The 14,536-nt window shown below is 37.7% G+C and overlaps 1 protein-coding gene across 3 annotated transcripts in view; it reads left to right on the top strand.

Annotated features, from left to right (window-relative positions):
• LOC113232262 (axonemal 84 kDa protein-like) overlaps positions 1–14,536 on the top strand; it is an 83,703-nt gene that overhangs the window by 57,024 nt on the left and 12,143 nt on the right. For all 3 annotated transcript variants that reach the window (XM_026466933.1, XM_026466931.1, XM_026466932.1), the window contains 5 exons: positions 4,183–4,339; positions 8,952–9,094; positions 9,382–9,457; positions 11,779–11,932; positions 13,965–14,113. In XM_026466933.1, coding sequence (XP_026322718.1) covers positions 4,183–4,339; positions 8,952–9,094; positions 9,382–9,457; positions 11,779–11,932; positions 13,965–14,113 — 679 coding nt within the window. The remainder of the gene's footprint in view (positions 1–4,182; positions 4,340–8,951; positions 9,095–9,381; positions 9,458–11,778; positions 11,933–13,964; positions 14,114–14,536) is intronic.

Here is a 14,536-nt window from a genome sequence, read left to right as displayed (position 1 = left end):
TGCAAAACTCAATTGTAACTATTAAACATTACATTATATTAATGTATTTTCGCTGTAATTCCTAATGCAGTAGAGCTCCATGTGACAGAGTTCGTCCGGGGAAGTACTGCCACCTTAGCTATTTCTGCCATCAAGCAGTAATGTGAGCATTACTGCGTTCTGGTTTCAAAGGGCGCTGGTGAAATAACGCACAACTCACACACTCAACACAGCTCCGCACTAAGGAAACCCTGTGTCACGAGTGCCATGGACACATACATAGACAACCACAAATTACACCCAAACTCACGAGAGAAATAAATCCATACAAATATTTCTCCCGGCCCGAGAATCGAACTTCTGTGGCAGTTAAAGTGGTGCCCCTCAGATATTTCCGATATAAAGCTCTGAGTGGCACTGCAACTGTCATGGATATGCGTGTCGCTTATCGCCAGACGCACAACTTGTTCTTCCCGCTTAATATCGCACTGCTATTACAATAGTGTTATAACTAAAAATATGTGAAATTCTAGATTATACCATTGTTGAACGTATAATTTGACGTCAATAAAACCCTCGTTAGAATATGATAAAAAAAAACTAAAAGATATCCACTTAACTACTTAACTCAAAATTAGACACGCTTTATGTGAGCTAGTTCTGCCCAAAATTGTCCTTATTCAAAAATATGAAAGTATTTTTCTCTTTTATTGTTATTATACTAGTAATTCATTTTTCGTCGATTCTGGGAAAATACACTTTTTAAGTAAATACACTATTGTATTAATGGTGCGAATCATACAAAATGAACCATGAAAAAGATTAATGAAACTCACGCCACGCCGCCGCCGCCGCTTGTGAATTTGGCCGGGCGTAAAATCGGCGTTGCCAAAATTTATTTTCTTTTAATCAATTACTGTTATCATTATCTTTGTAATTTCGTACTATTTTAAAAAGCCGTGATAGCCTAATGGTTCGACCTACTGCCTCTCAAGCAGAGGTTCTGGGTTCGAATCGGTAGGTGCGAATTTTAATTTGAACATCGTGTTGAAACATGCGCGTTGAAGAAGGTTCACAACCCTCGGAAAAAGTGTGAAGTCTCCAACCCGTATTGAGACAGCATAGCCGACTATGGCCTAACCCTTGCCTGAGATGAGACACATGCCCAGAAGTGGGACGTGTAAACGGGGTGTCTCTCCATTTAGTGCTTTAGTAGTACATAGAAATCCAAAAATTCTCCTAAAAATTCTCCAAAAATTCTCCTGTCGTAACTAGGTGGCAAGCTTACCATTTTGTTAATACCATTTATACGCTTTCTAAGTTGTCAAAACAACAGACAAAGGTTTTTGTCATCTGTATTTTTTTCTAAATAGCATCTGAGGGAGTACGTATGTGCGAAGCTAAGTTAGTCAGTCTACATCATTTCAAAATTTAATTAATTAAGCCATATCTTATCCTAAATGACTTGTATAATTAATAAATTAATTGTGTAGATAGATATTTTTCAGAAAAAAAATAAATACTTAGCGAAAAATAACCTAGAAAGCTTTATGTCCTTTGTAAAGAACAAATGTAGATAGTTGATATTAAGTATGCCTATACATGTTCTTTACAGAGTACATAAACTAAATCTTTCAAATATATATATATATATATATATATATATTTCAAATTATATATTTCTTCTTAAGTTATGATAGATTATGATTTGACAGATTAGATAATGAATATTAGAACTATTAGAAACGTTCAATGATTCCAAGATTGTTTTATGGTGACGTTTCCGATGACGATCTTCAATATAGGCTACCGAATCGCAATCAAACTAACATACTTGAGTCAGATAGCAATTGAAACGACGAAGCACATATCGTATTGTGAATATAATAGTGTATTAACTAAAAAGGGTATTCTTTCAGAGTCGATGAAAAACCAATTATTCTCTTCTTGTGAAAGATTTAGAAAAGAACATGTATAGGTTAAAGGCTATTACAGACACGTAAACAATTTTCTACTTGCCAAATGTGTTCAAAAATAAAAGGGAAAGAATAATTTCCTATTTTTGAGTAGGACTGTTTTTTCCAGAACTAGCTCATAAAAAGTTTATCTCATTTTGAGTTAAGCAGATATCTTTTAATTGTTTCTTACAATATTCTAACAACGGTTTCATTGGCGTGTAGAGAATCAAATTGTACGTATACCAATACTATAATCTTGAATTTCACATATTTTGAGTTACAACACTATTGCAATAACAGCGCGATATATCGGATGCTGTTGTGTCTTCTCCAGCGTGTACCGATAATTCGGAAGTATTCGCCAGTTCATCATCATTTCCGTCGCGATCGAGAGGACATCTGAGATCCATGACGCGTTCACGTAGACGTGTTTGTAGTCGAGTCAGAGGCACTTCAAACACCTTCACTCCGATCACAGGTCCTCAGTTGCCAGAATGCTAATGATAAGCAATATAATTATCTTGCTTATCATTAGCAAAACACAAGTTTGAGCCAAAGTTTAGCGTTTGCAACCCGCCTATTTACCAATAGATACTACGGAATGGGCAATGTATAGAGTCTACCAGCAGTAGGTATATCGATGACTATATTCTTTTTGTTTACTGTACACATAGAACACAAATTTTGAAAACTGGTAGGTCTCTCAGATTGTCTATAAGGGAATGAAAGGCATAACAGTTTAAAACAGTCACACTGCAAAAAAAATTGGTTGTAATAATAAAAACTATACAAAATCTGAGTTGTCGGTGTTTTTTTTTTATAGCATCAAGTGACAGGACGAAGAAGTCGTTGGTCTGATGATAAGCTATACGCCTATCCATAACAGTTGCAGTGCCACTCAAAGATTTAAATTACAAAGATCTGAGGGGCACTACCACTGTGCCCGTCACCCTGAGACATAAGTTGACAATGTCAATTCATGTGTTTTTTTTATTTGCAATAAATAATATTTTATTCAAATATTCCTTTAACTTAATTGCTAATTAGTCTACTTACAACCGTTCAAAATTTTAAAAAGTCTTCTTAATATAGTGCCGTTGTTCTACATATAGGACATAGTGAAAATGCGGTTTTCCCGAACAAATGTTTTTTTTCAATATTTTTCCAATGCTTTCTAAAATATTAACAACAGACCCTGAAACTCCTGACCTGAAACCTAAGAACTCGATAGACCCTGAAAGTTTAATAAAAATATTCTAAAAAAAGGTCTCTGAGTAGGCAGGGAGTTACGTCATTTCGTTATTTCATATTTGCTTGCGTTTTTACGTGCATTTACTAAATATAGTAAATGCAATTATTTTATTTATTTATTTATTTTTATTATTTTAACATTTATATTTATATTTTATATTATATATTATATTTTAACATATTTTAAAGTTTTAAAATCACAATTAAAAAGTTTAGAAAAAGGAACACAAGACAGCGAATAAAAACCATTAACAGATGTATGTATCGCTGCCATCACATGCTATCAGGCGTCTAACAAAATAATTACTGACCAATACTTATACGTATCTAATAATTTACGCAACTTACACTTAAAAACTAATAACTTTAACTATGTGATAAATGAATCGACTTAAGGATCGTCTTACAATTTTTTGGTTTACCTATAAGTTTATCAAAAACGTCACTTGGCAATTTATTAAGGAGTAATGGTAACATATGTATATCTCCAGACACGCTTTCCATAGTTGTTATTGTATGGAGAAAGAACATACCTTGGGAGGTAATTTAGATTACGCAATTTACCGATTCTTGTCGTTTGTTTTAACATGTCAATTTTATCTATTTCATCCATTGACTTACAAATAAATGGACGACGGGTCTAATACAAAAACCACGAAAAAAATGTCCCAAATCAACCTATTTAAATGTTAAACTGGTCGTTTTAACTGGTAGTGTTAATTGTTTCGAATTCAGGCTGATGTAATGAATTTGGCAGAATGATTTTCAAACAAATTAAATGACATTTCGTCTCTATTTCTGGTTATATACTCGATGATATAAATACACAGAATCAGACCCGACACGCGCCCGACCCGAACCCGCTCGCTGTGTATTTGACGCTAAAATAAAAAACGACTTCACGATTAGCACACATATCTACTCTGGGCTTGTATAATACTCGACCATTGCATTGGCTAAACTACGACTTATTATATAATTCTCATTCCAACAGTAATTCTTCCAAAGGAGCTTAAAGCCTTGGACTACAAAGTCCAGTACCGCACACCGCCACCCCCTTCCCCTGGGACAACGCGCACACCCGAAGAGATCGAAGCCGAAATGAAAAAAATCGAAACAGAGTATGAGAAACTAGCTATAGTACACATTGAGTAAGTAATACCTCCCTAATATCTTATGTTATATTACTATACGGGGTTATTTTTTAAATACTAACAACCTTGCATACTAGATGACTAACATCTTAACACTTTTGTTCTTTGACTTTTGAGAATACGTGATAAATATACCAAAAATAAACTTATAAGTCTTTTTTGTACTATCTGACACTTTTTAGATGTATATTATTGTAGCAAGGTAATAAGTTCAAACGTGCTAGCGTCCTTTCCGACGACCCCCCGTATTGCACAGAGTTATCGTTACCACCGTTAATAGTAATCTACATACCTAAATAGTTTTATTTTTGTATGAAAATATAATCAAACAGATTATGTAGTTAAAGTTACTGAACAAAAGCTGTTTATGATGTTAGTAATACCACAGTCTTGCGACATCCAACTACGACCCCCGCAGGGAACACCCCCACCGCGTACGTAGGACCCGTCGGCCAAGTAAAGTCCTCAGCGACCCTGACGACCCAATTACTCTCGCCACTTTGAAGGCCAACCAGATCGCTAGTCAGTCCCGTACCTCACGCACCAACCGTCTTCGCCGGTGAGGCCGCAGAGCCCCTCTTTTCAGCACGTAAAGTGGTAGACTCTCTCCTATAACACGCCCTCGGCTAAGTGACAAATGGTCAAATATGCGATTTATTTATTTATTTATAAATGACATCCAACAGCATACATTGTAGAACTTAAAAACTAGTGTTGCCAATTATAGGATATCACTGAAAAAAAAGCATGACGTGACATAGTGAGTTTAGAGTTTATTGAATGCTAGTGTAAATTCAAAAAGTAGCAATAATAATAATAAAACTTAAAAATTTGAAAAGAAAAAGAAAAAAATTAGTAATAATAATATTTGTAAAATTGCAGCAAAATACATTCCAAATTAAACACATTCCAATTTAATTTTTTTTTTCTTGTTTTGTTGTGCACATATGCCGTTCTTTTAGTTATAGTGTCGTGTATTTAGGTCTGCAGGAAGAAATTTCTATTATAGTGCGCGCGGAACTAGCTGGCCGCGCCTTAGGTAGGGACAGGGGTGAGGGGGCGGGTTGCTTGCTGCTCGCAACGCACATGAGATTAGACAGTGACGACCAATCTCGAGATATCGTGAACAATAATTGTTCAGTTATTGAAAAGAAAAAATTAAAGCCAATTGAACTTTTACAAGTTTATATTATACCTATCTAATTAATTGCAATGTACAGTCGGCAGCACATCAGGCCGCCACAAACTGTCAGATTTCCTCAATTGATTTTCAACTTAAAGTCCAGGGAATAGAGTATAAAATTGATTGGATAAATTTGACATTTATGTATTGATGGACTTGCTGTTGTCCGTACATTGCAATTAAAAGTAAAATAAACCAAAAACAAATTAAATGAAATTCTTCCGACATATTTGAATCATTTATGAAATTATTATTAATTAATTAGTGTAACTAACACGACTTTGTATTTATAGATTTGAAATTACTCTGACATATTATCCTCTGAATCACTTGATTCTGAATTGTCTGAACTTGAGTCAGAATCATCTTGTAAGTTTATAATGAATTCGTCCATCACAGTATCATATCTCATATCATGATTCCAGTATTCTTGTTCGTTTTTTTGTACGTGGTCGTCGCATTTTTGCCATTGTTCGGCAGAAAATTCAGAAAATAGTCTTGTTAGTATTGTAATTTTCTCGTCCAATGTAGCATTAATGTGATCTCTGGCCAGGCAATTTTTTATATTTGCCCACACAAGCTCGATTGGGTTGAGATCTGGATGATATGGAGGTAGTCTTAGAACAGTATGACCTGCACCTTTCAGAAGTTCATCAATCGTGTATATTTTTTCTGATTGGGTCGTATTAATCAAGCCCAAGAGTTCAGCTTTGACCATCGTGGGAGAAAAGGGCACGTTATGATTTTGCAACCAATTCTGCATATTAATTTTCATACAGGACATAGTCGGTTTCTTCTCAACTTGCACACAGTGGTAAGCTGCATTGTCCATAACTATGACTGAGTTAGGTGGAAGTTTAGGTATTAACTTTCGATCAACCCAGTTGTAAAAATTTGTAGAGTTCATGTCTCCATGATAGTCTCCTGTTTTTGAATCTGATTTAAAAATTAGCAGAGCATCGTCAACTAACCCGTTCCGACTACCAGCGTGAACTATTATTAAACGCCTTCCTTTGCCTATATCTGCATAAACACCAGGCTCCGACGAAGATTGCCAACATTTTTGGACATTATGACTTTGGTTAACGTAAGTTTCGTCCAAAAAGAATATATTTCGTTTGTCTTCTCTGAATTTTCTTATGGCCCTCAAATATTTCACTCGCCATTCAACAATGTTTGGTCTCTCTAATAAAAGGGATCTCTTCGATTTACATTTTTTAAATGAATATCCCAGTTTGTGCAAAAGTTCTCTTAAATAAGTTAATCCGCAATCTAAAATATTATCCTCTTTTAACACAGCATTTAGTTTTCGTAGACTTGGATTTGTTTTCTGTACCGTATAAAACTGATTTATTTTTCTTCTTATCACTCCTAAATCAAAATCATCAACTTGTATTTTCTTTTTTATCTCTTTTGGCCTTCGTGGAGAACTAAATTTTGCTTCCCCTGTATTTTGCAAGGATGTTTTACTTTGAGCAATCACTCTCCTTACACTTCGTTCTGATATCCCGGTTGCTTCTGCCACTAATTTATGAATATTCGCATCAGTTTTATATTCTAAACTATTGACATCGGCTTTCCGTTTTTTAAAAAACGTATGCACTTTAAATATTATTTCCTTAGATTGTCTTTTTATCGGCGGACTCATCTTGACATTGCAATCTCTTGTGCGTTTTGTCTAAACTAGCCAGAACTGTCAACGTGTGTTGCCGCCGCGAAGTCCGGCGCCGAACTGAGTATTCTGAGTAATGACATCAAGTGCCCCCGCCTCCCCGTCCCACCGCTCACATACCTAAGGCGCGGCCAGCTAGTTCCGCGCGCACTATAGAAATAAGCAGAACCTTTTGTTTTTAATCTCGCTTGTATTCTTTGTGACTTGTTGTATTTTTCCTGTACAATAAACTATTAAATAAATAAATAAATAAAAATTAAAATGATGATAAATACCTAACAATTGTACATTTAAATAGCAAAAAATGGAGCACAAAATTCTCTTTTAAAAACAGCTAAAATTAGTTAACTTTTTCGACTTATCGGAACTTACCCTAACTTAACTAAAATATCATTAAACCATTTCAATATTCTAAAACTGGGTTAGGGTTTTATAAGATGTCTCAAAAAATTATTTTGTCATTTAGCCGAATTTTAGTTAGCGGGTGGCAGAAATAACCCTGTTTATATAAAATTTCACGTACATATGCATAGTTTGTTTATTGTACTTAGGGTATATTATTTATATGATTTCCATGCGTTATTGAGCACTTTTGACATAATGATCACATGTTGCTTTATTACACAAAGGCTACGGATAGCCCTTCGTCCTTTTTAACAGACTTCAAAAAAGTCTCAGGTTCTGAATTCGGCTAAATTATGTGACGCGATTTCTGCGACATTCGTGAACCAATTTCTGTGATTCTTTTTTTATTCGAAAGGCTTTTAAGGGTAGTAACTTAAAGGATGATTCCGGTTTATTGGATATTACCCTCTTTCAATTAATTAATGCTTAGTAGCAGTAGAGCTCCTTGTGAAAGAGTTCGTCCAGGGAAGTACTGCCACTTTACCTAATTTTGCCACCAAGCAATAATGTGAACATTATTGTGTTCCGGTTTTGAAGGGTAAGGGTGCTGGTGAAATTACAAGCACATGTGACTTGTCAACTTACGTCTCAAGGTGACGGGCGCAGTGGCAGCACCCCTCAGATCTTTGCAATTTCAAGCTCTGAGTGGTATTGCAACTGTTATGGACAGGCGTGTAGCTTACCATCAGGCGCACGACTTGTTCGTCCCGTCACTTGATATTATAAAAAAATAACCGGTTTCACTGAAACTTGGCAAGTAGATGCAATAGCGGTCTTTACACGGGCACTATCGCGCGTGATACAACAAACTTGCCCGATTGAGCGCGTGTGTAAAGATGATGGAAGGAACAGGGAAAGATCGTCCAATTGCACTCATCAATCGCGCACTCCAACGCGCCAGTTTCACGCGATCTATCCTGCGCTAGCCTTTATACGCAGACCTGAGCTACCTTAGCTTAGCTCACGCAGCCGATGCATCCTTTCGTATACTTCAGTTTACACCGCGAACCAAACTAACCGAGCTAAATAAACTGACCCAATGATTCCGATTTTATTTTTATTATTTTGACAAAATAAGGGTAACGAACGGATTCTAAAACGTTCTGGTATTCTTTTAAATTTCTTCTTCAGTTTTAACAAAATAAGTAAAAGTGTTTCTTTGTCAGAATCCATCGCGTACGTGAGTCGAAAGACGAAACTTCACTAAAAATTTGGTCGCACTTATTTGAACTCGCTCTAAATCTTTCAATCCTGTACGCTCTTGATCACGCGCGACAGAGTGACTATGTAATGTTGGGCTAATTCCATAAACTTGTGGTTAATTACCTGCATTGTTGTGAATATTATAGATTGCCTCAAGAAATAATGTGGACCGAACCACCAGTTGTATGCCAGTGGCAAGAACAACGCCGACTCTGGACCACAAACTATATCAACGACTACAAATACAACGAGGACAAATTTACTATACAATTCCGTACTGGAGTGTTGTGTAAGTAAACTGTTGTTTGTTTGTGTAATTTATTTAAAATACATAGTATTTTGGCAGCAGTAGACCTCCATATGAAAGAGTTCGTCTAAGTAAGTACTGCCACCATACCTACTTCTGCCGCCAAGCAGTAATGTCAGCATTACTGTGTTCCGGTTGAGAAGGGTAAGGGTGCTGGTAAAAAATTACAGGCACATGGGACTTGTATACCGTTACGGACATAGAACCACTGTTAGTTGGGCCACCGAGGTTGTCGAATTGATTGATTAAAAACTATTTTATTTATCCAGGGCCGATTGGCATTGGCACGTTGCGGTACAACAATATGCCATTTCAAGGTTGGGAGCTTAAACCGGATCCAAACAGGTAAAGGCCACACACCTAATAAACGTTTCAATATTCGAAAAAGAAATATTTAGGAAACTGACTAAATATAATAATCGATACAAAGATCGAACACCGATTCGAACCGACATTTTCTAGCAAATCGTGGCAGACGCTATGCCAACTGTACGGTGTATCCGTAATCTTATAAAATGATAGTTTGATAATTGATAAGTAGATTTATTGCTTGATTACTGACAATGACGTAAAGTGTTGATGGAGCGCATTGTCGGTCATAGACCGTACACCAACTATATCACGGAACAATCGAATTTTTCCATGTGCTTGTTGTCGGATTTTTGTATCTGGTTTTTAACGAGCCGTAGCGCCATCTATGAAAGTATTTTATCACCCAGTTAGACACCTTTACAGCTACCAGCCCCGGCTAAAGATGTCGCTATTCACTGTAATTAAGTGTTTTATGAATTTCCGAATCCGAATGTCACCACGATGATATTCAATTATTTTTTTGTGAAATTACTCCACTGGTTTGTTATAATTATTAATACAAAGATCGAACACTCAGAAAAACCTCCTCCACAGAAAAACACTCCTTTGATCCGGCCGGATTCGAACGACGTCTTCTAGCAAACCGTGCCAGACACTACGTCAACTAACAATGGTTACGGTTAAAACAACGCACGTGCCACCAGCCAAATATCTATGGCTAACGTACGTAGCACCAGGCAGCAGTAGAGGCTTGTGAAGGAGTTCGTTTAGGGAAGCACCGCCACCTTATGGGTGCTTTAATAGTACATTATTGCAGAGGCAGGGACGTCAGGGATTGGTGGACGAGTATGAGTTACAAGGACGAGCGCCAGCGAGGCCTAGTATTAATACAAGTCAAGCAATCCCCGTTCGCTCCGAGACATGTGTACAATTTTTCTCAAACAATGTAAGGAAATAATAAGAGATTAAAGAGAGGAAGACGTTTAATAGAAAATGTAAAAAAAAATAATTGAAAGTGTGACGTGTTTACCACAATTGTTAAAATATGTAACTAATCAGAGCTTAGTGTTATCTATTTTGTAGGTGTTTATTGATAGTGTAGGTGAGACGGAGAGAGATAGCTTCCGTGTTTATTATTTGCGTTTTGCTCTGTTTATTTAAAACAATAAGAGACAATCTCGTTTGAACTATTATGACCTTTGAGTTTTTGATTCTGGAATTACACGACGTGACGAATCAGAGACGCTTTTTTACGAGTATTTCTTATGAAAACCCGTACCTAATTCGTCCCCTAATGGACTTACCAAATGCGGTTTTTTAATCGCTTTAACTTATGTGGTGGCTGGAAAGGCGCATCTAACTCATCACTTCGAGGGGACTTTTAGTGTACGGTATTTCCGTTGTTTAGACCTTAGAAAAGCGTACCGAACTCGACTCACCTTGGGAGACGTACTGTATACGGGAAGCCATACGCGGCCGGGAAGTAGTCACATGGTCCATAAATTACAAACTTTCCGTGTTCGTATTTTGAAAGTAATGCAAACATTTCCGAGCGTGTTTGAGAAATGTATATGTATGAGAAAAATATCTGCCACAGCACATCAATTGACAACAGGACGATGCTTTCACAAATGTGTTAAATGAAAATACACATTGAATTAAATTTGTCCGGAATCCGACTCGACCTCATCGTCACTTTCCATCGGAAGTCTCAAAAAAACTATTGTGATCAGAGAGCAGTGGCGACTCGTCCAAATAACTCGATTCCCACCACAAATTTCCACGTGTTATCAAATATTACAAATATTTAAAAATAATTTACTACATTTTTTGCTTAAGAGGGAGCAGAGGAAAAATTCCTAATCTTCGATTTGATTTTGGAGGGGTATATCCACTTTAAAGTTAAAAATAAAATATTGTATGAGTAACTACACGATATATTCAAGCATAGACACTAATCAGAAACATAAAACAATTAAGTTTCCTCGATAGATAAAAATCACGAAATGACCTCTAATTTTCACATTTTTTCGATTCATCCTCGAAATGCTATAGCTTATTAGGACTAAAATTGAAAAGTGGATATACCCCTCTAAAATCAAATCGAAGATTAGGAATTTTTCCTCTGCTCCCTCTTAATTTTACGTGAAGAGTAACCAGTGAAATAATATGTGCTAATAAATGGTATGTTTAAATGTCGCCAAGGCGCCACATGTTAAAGCAAGTGGTTTTTTTTTGCTCCGGCTTCACTAAAGACAATTTTTACACCTTGCCACTGTTAGGGAGTAAGATAAAAACTAAGTAAAATTGATGTGATTATTAGCTACATTGTTATTGTTAATTTATTTTTACAGCAAAGGTGTTTTAGTAGTCGTGACGGGTGTATGCGTCACTGTAACATGGCTTTGTGTCGGCAACAAAGTGAAACTCAAGTTCATCGCGAATGCGACCACTAACGCTTTGAAGGAACACTTTAATAAAAAATACACTGTCAAGAGAATGGTGCAGGTAAGGAATTGCACACGGCGGCGGCGTATTTATAAGCGCCGCAGCCGCGCTGTCGTCATGCGTACATATCGCGCATTTTGATAAATAGTACATTATATAACAGCACATTGGCAGGTAGTGCCCCTCAGATCCTTGCGATTTAAAGCTCTGGCACTTAGGGACACGGAAAAACTATCGATACTTTTTGGTATCGAGTACTTTTCCCTCCGATACTGATACTTTTGTACTCGATACTTTTCAGTGATTAGTACTTTTTTTATAAGTGTCGTATCGTTTCCAACAGTTCCTACTTAGGACACCTCATATCATAACGCAAGCCACCTAGCGATTTTTTTTTAATGGCAACCTTTATCATGAATTACTTGGCTGTATAGTGTATGCCACCATTTGCCTCTTTATAAGAATGAGAATGAAGAAAAATAATTAGAAACATTTGAATTAGGTATCATACCTGACAAACGTTATATTTGAATACGTCGCAATTCCGGCGAAGTTTGTTCCTTCTTCACAAAGTTTGTTCTCAAAAGCAGAAGATATAATATCAAAAACGAGAAACAGACTGTTACCAAATAGATTTTTGGTTTTAATTGATTATACAGAGAAGGAGTGGGAGATATAAGTAACACAAATTATGTGATTATGACGGTTGATTGAATTGATCAATTTAATAAAAGTCTTTTGTTATTTGTTTCAATAGAAAAATCATAAATCAAATAAAAGACTTATTTTATTATTTATATTCATGTGTTTTATTCTGTCTTTAAGTAGAGAACATTTGCAGGACAAAAGTATCGATATCTCAAGGTATCGATACTTTTATGAATGAGATATTTTACATACGATACTATTCATGAGTACAGTATCGATACTTTTGATTCGATACCGTGACCCTAGTAGCACTACAATTTATGTGGACACGCTTGTCGCTTACCAGGCACACGACTTGTTCGTGGATCAGGTAAAATTAAAAAAGAAGATATTATCCAGCCCACGAGGCATGGTGAGACATGGCCGCTGACAATTGTAACTTGCACGACTGTCGCTTGCCGAATGTGACCGAATCGCCCGACAGTGATTACACCTGGTCACTTCAGCAGCGAAATACTGTTATCTAGTAACTTAGGACGCCTTCAAACGATTTACAGCTTGTAGAAGCGCTGCAATTGCTGGACTTCAATAATTTTAGGCACTAATTGTAATTGAAAAATAAATGGAGCGCATTAAGCGTCTAACTTGAAGGCGCCCTTAATATTTACAATCACCTATCGACCTGTCTACCGATCAGGATAGGGAGTTCCGGGGAGATTACGGGTAGGCCGGAAGCGGCGGCGGGCGTCCAGGCCAAGCCCTGCGCTAGTGATATATAACCTTCACGAGCGTCACTGGTGGATCCGGACTTGGGTATGAACTCGCTGGGGTTTGTGGTTAGCTGTAGCCTCAGTAGCATATCGCCGAGGCGTTCATACCGCGTTTTAGACTAGGACCTAAGCCGAAGAGACGCGCGGGACACGTGTGTTGCCCTATAAGTCGGAAGCTATGTCCGGACATTGTCGCAGAACTGCCCGGATAGCTAGTAGAGGATGAGTTGGATGTCCTCCAATCCCTCCAGCCGCTTAAGTTATTTCGAATTGGAGACACGCAGTTTTTCGGCGTCGGGAAGTGAGCGTACCTCACAACTCCGGCACCTATCTGGAAAATAGGAGGGTTACTGTACATGCACCCGGGGCGACTCACCTAAATCACTAGCCTTCTGCGTACCGGATGACGTCCACGCAAACGGGCTTATCTGGGGTCAGGACGTAACTGAATAGATCCCTGTTTCCCGTATAACCAAAAGGTTGATAGAGAGGGTCACTACAAACAAAAGTTACGTAAAAAAGATATGGGACTGACCTGTCGACCTAGTGTAAACGAGTCAATCACCGATACGTAGATTTCCTAATTTATGTCTATGTTCCCAAGACTATGGGAACTCAATCCCTGTATCGTCAGCAAGCGTTGTCTTAATCAAAGTGTCATTTATATCTTACAGATAATGCGCGGGGCGGCTGTGGACCTTTTCCCCGAATTCGACGGCCATACTTACGTGGAAGGCTCCTGCCCCAAAGAGTGGGCGATGGAGCGTCATCTGTATCACGCCATGGCTTTCTTGTCCAGGTCCTACAACTTTCAGTGGAGCAGGTAATTTCATGGCCCTTCCTTAGAGAAAAGAAAGAAAAGGATCGCTCCACCTCAATGTGTTAAAAACAAAAAACTTGTACTAAAAATAGTATCATCATCATCAAATCAGCCGGAAGACGTCCACTGCTGAACATAGGCCTCTTCCAAAGATTTCCAGACTAGCCGATCGGACACGACGTGCATCCATCGGTCACCCGCCGCCCTTACCAGGTCATCCGTCCATCTAGTAGTTGGCTGTCCCACTGAACGCCTTCCGGTTCGTGGTCTCCATTCGGGAACCTTTCTGCCCCAACGGCCGTTCTACGACATATGTGCTCTGCCCACTGCCACTTCAACTTGCTAATCCTTTGAGCTATGTCGGTGACTTTCGTTCTTCTACGGATCTCCTCATTTCTAATCAAATGTAGTAAAAGATCGCTAATT

Source organism: Hyposmocoma kahamanoa, unplaced genomic scaffold (assembly GCF_003589595.1).
Source record: "Hyposmocoma kahamanoa isolate Upper Pololo Valley unplaced genomic scaffold, ASM358959v1 67, whole genome shotgun sequence".
In the NCBI taxonomy this organism is placed as follows: Eukaryota; Metazoa; Arthropoda; class Insecta; order Lepidoptera; family Cosmopterigidae; genus Hyposmocoma; species Hyposmocoma kahamanoa.
The sequence above is the reverse complement of the archived record's forward strand: the minus strand, read 5'-3'. Positions and strand labels throughout refer to the sequence as shown.